Raw genomic sequence first — 4,000 nt, forward strand, 5'->3', positions numbered from 1 at the left:
CTCTAACCTCCTCGGCCGCCTGCAGTGGGAGAGTGTCTTTTCGAATTAACATCTCATTTGTAGATCGTGAGGCTCTGGCTTGTACCGCCGCCGCCGCCGCGCGCCCCCAGCACCGGATTGCCTGATGGAGCTTTATCCGATTAAACTGATTACTAATCTAATAAAATGATGGTTGGTTGTGTCTAGTTTACACTGAAGGCCCTCCTCCCCCACGCTGTGTACCGTACCTCCGCGCGAAGGCGCATGCGCACGCAGGCTGGACCCTGCCCTGCACGGCCGGCCAGTACGGGAGGGGACGCCGACGGAACAGGGAGGATGCCGTTGAACATGTTCACGGGGAGGGATATTACCCCGTCAATCTTATGAAATACGGTGCAACTTTGTTTCGGTTTTCGGGATTGGGGAAAGAGGTGGCGTGGAAGTCCACACCCAAAACAGCAGGTACACCGGAAAAACATAAAGGTCCCAACTTCTACCTTTAAAAAGGCACTAAGGGTTTAGTTCCTTTACAGGGGCACTTAAACTGCCGAAGGCACCAATTTATGGCACCTTTTGGGCAATTTAGTGTCCTGTGCGGTCCTGTGTGCCTTTGTGAGGCCCTAAACTGAAAATTCGTTTAGTGCCCCAGGAAAGGCACACGACTGGAGCACCTTTGTTTTGCCAGTGTACTTGAAATCAAGTGCATTTTCTTGAAACCATGTTAATGCCTCGGTGCATGCAGTCGTTTTATCCGAGTGCGTGCTCTTGTTTCAAGGAATTGCACTTTATTTCAAGTATCTCCTTTTTGAGTGTGCGGGCGCTTTTTCACGTCCGACTGTCGACGGGGAAAAGGGGGCGGTACCACGTAAACCGCGCATTGTCTTCCCTTTTGCGACCTTTTAGTAGTCTTCGTAGGGCTGATCGAAGGAAAAAGGAGGGATAGCGGCCCGGAATGAAACCACGCTCGAGCAAGTAGTCACTCGCTATCTCACAGTGGCAATTAACATTTTGTCGAGGGGGTAAAAACTCACGTAATAGTCTGTACACCTGATCCGAGTATTACGCTTGGTAACGCGAGTAAGCGTGTAACTGCGAGTTAAATACTTGCAAGTGTGCAACTCCGTAGTCGTACACTTCCAAGTGTTTAACCCGGTAGGTGTGCACTTGCAAGTGGACAACTCATCGGTTGAACACTTCCTTAGATTGAACGCTCACTGTGTAGGAGGTACTCAACCGAGGAGTTACACACTTTCAAGTGCATACCTACCGAGTTGTACACTTGCAAGTATTCAACTTGCAGTTGCGCACTTGCAAGTATTTAACTTGCAATTGCACACTTAGAAGTGCTGAGCAGTTGAACACTTAGATTATCAGTGAAGCCTGGAAAAAAGGCAATATTCGCTTCAACTGGTAGACTTGTGCGTGAAAAAACCGGCGTAATTGATCGTGATAGTGTTGACACTAAAATTCGGAGTTTTTGCAGCAAAATATGTTATTCATTTACTTAGATAACGGAAAATTCCCAACCATCTCATGCACCCATCACTCGGTGACTCGACCCATACACGGTTCAGCTTCACATGGCTTTGTTATTTACGAATTATTCGGTTGTATTTACAATGAGACATCCCTTGCAGCCAAACTGATCATCCCAATTGGACGGCCCCATTCAAACTGGCTTGGTTCTATTTACATTGGTAAGGTGACAGTTTTAAATTTTCATCGGCGAAACGTAAATGTAATCAGATGCCAAGTGTCAACGGTGAGTTAATAAAGACTTTGACAAGACAGCCGACAGACAGGTACCGGGGGGGGGGGAATTCGAAAACATTGTGCAACACATTGTTATTTGAATGAAACGACGACAACGAAGTTATGGGTAATGACGTCTAAAACAGCAACTTGTCTGAAAAGGGTTGGGCATAAAAAATAAGACGTACTGATAAACACTTCTAAAGTGAGTTGTTGCCCGCTCAAAAGAAATAACCATTTCTTACCTGGGAGGTCATCCCGGCCGTTAGAGGCGCATGACGAGCGCGAGTCCTCCGCGGCGTGGGCATCCGCGGCATTGTCAGGTGACGACGGGGACGTCGGCGGCGACCCGGAGCTCGAGCCCTTCCTGGAGCGGCGCCGCGGCGGGCTGCGGGGCGCCGGGCTGGCCGGGCTGGCGGGGTCCGGGGAGGACACGGTCACCGGGTCCAGCGGCGAGGAGCACCCCGACGACAGGGAGGGCGATGTCGGCGGCGAGGGGATCATCCTGGCGATGAGGGGCGTCGCGCTCAGGTCCTCGGCGAGCGGCTCCCGGATGGCGACGTCCAAGCAGAACCTGGTCGCGGCTGCGGCCGCCGCCGCCACGCCGCCCGGCTCCTGGAAGCTCTTGGACACGAACTGTGTCAGCTGCTCCATCGCGAGGAGCCCCCCATGCGGCCCCCGGCCTAACCTAACCAAGCGCGGCGTGGCGGGGCGTGGCGGGGCGCGGGGCTGCGGAGCCTGCGGCGCCCATGGCATGCGCGCGGGCACTGTGCGGGGCGCCATGGCGCGAGCTGCCCTCCCCCGCCGGACCTGGCGCCAGGCCACGCCCCCCGGCGCCGCGCCCGCACCCCCGCGCCGGCGCACTGCCTCCGCGCCCCGCCACGCCGCGCTCCGCCACCCCAGGCCGCGGTGATGAACACGCGCGTAAATGATGAATGGCGAGAGAGAGAGGAGCGAGAGTGGAGTATTAAAATGAAATCAAGGCCTCCTGCCCAGCTTCCGTTTCCGGTGCTCACACCTCAACGCCCGCAGCGCCCCTGCCGACACTCCTCGCCCCTCGCCCGCCCACTACCCTGCTGCCTGTCAGCGGACCAAGCTGACGTGAGCTGATTCCTGTATCCACCTTGACTGGTCCGACCGATGCGGAACTAGAACCACACACGCTAGGTAGGTAGGGACAGGGAGAATGTTCGACTGTGGAACCCGCTTTACATGCCCACAGACCCCTTCCTGTATTTTGCTGATATTGTACCGGATGCAGGCGTGCGGCCGGGTTGCACATTCGCTCAGGCCGTAAGGCGCAACGACGAGCTAGGGTAGGCGGTAGGCAAGCCCGTCCGCATAAGCAAAATAAAGGAAGGGGTCTGTGGACCTAGACCAACCTGTGTCATAAAACCCTTGTGCATTTTATTGTGCACAACATGCACGTTTTTAAGCAGCCACAAGTAAGAACAATTTTTTGCAGAAATTTTACAAATTGTGCATAACTGTGCACAAATTGACTGCATAGTTATGTCTGAAATTGTGCAGTACCGGGAGAGGGCTCGGACTGCTGTAATCATACGGGAGCGACGCATAGCCAGGGGCACTCTAATACGAATCCCCCTAAAACCCGTGCCAACTAGCCCGCTAAATAGCCAATTCACAATGAAATGCAAGAGTGGGAAAACAGTGAGATATGGCATCGCTCACCAGCAAATCCCACTCTGGCTGCTCCGGCCAGTGTAAAAGTAGAGCCCGCTCGACGAGAAGCCTGCTGAGCAGTGAAAGGCACGGCACCCCGCCCGAACCTGTAGGACTAGGACCCTTCCCCTACCCGCAGATTGCCTACCCGGGCCTCTGGTGCCGTGTCATCGCGATGTCATCCAGCAGTAAACCATGTTTGCCGAACCTTTCTCTCGGCGTTCTCCTAAGTGGAGATAGACGCGAGGGCGACCCGGGACGACCCCGTCCCTATCTCTCTGATCGTGGAGGTCGCTTGTCTCGCCGGGCAGCTCTGGGCGTTGCCGCCCCCCGCCCTGCCACACATGATGCATGCTGTCATAGGCCATGATCCCTCAGGGAGCCGTATAGGCAGGCGGGTCCTTTAGGCCCCCCGGCGGAGGGCGGGAAGTGCCGTGCATCTCGCTGGGACTTCCCCTGCTCCCCCCACCCCTACCCCCTCGCGCCGTGCCGCCGTACGACTCACACATCATCGCCCATCGCCCGCAATCATTCCCGCATCTGTTAAAACGACAATCGGCGGGCCGCGAGGGTGAGGGTGTCGGGG

The 4,000-nt window shown here is 55.5% G+C and overlaps 1 protein-coding gene across 1 annotated transcript in view; it reads right to left on the reverse strand.

The window, feature by feature from the left end:
* Positions 1–2,496, reverse strand: part of LOC113216176 (homeobox protein orthopedia-like) — a 26,800-nt gene extending 24,304 nt beyond the window's left edge. Inside the window, exon 1 of the mRNA XM_052273630.1 lies at positions 1,977–2,496. Within this exon, the coding sequence (XP_052129590.1) occupies positions 1,977–2,487 (511 nt within the window). The 5' untranslated portion in view covers positions 2,488–2,496. The remainder of the gene's footprint in view (positions 1–1,976) is intronic.
* Between the last annotated feature and the right edge of the window lie 1,504 nt (positions 2,497–4,000).

This window comes from Frankliniella occidentalis, unplaced genomic scaffold (assembly GCF_000697945.3).
Source record: "Frankliniella occidentalis isolate FOCC.00 unplaced genomic scaffold, Focc_3.1 Scaffold7, whole genome shotgun sequence".
In the NCBI taxonomy this organism is placed as follows: domain Eukaryota; kingdom Metazoa; phylum Arthropoda; class Insecta; order Thysanoptera; family Thripidae; genus Frankliniella; species Frankliniella occidentalis.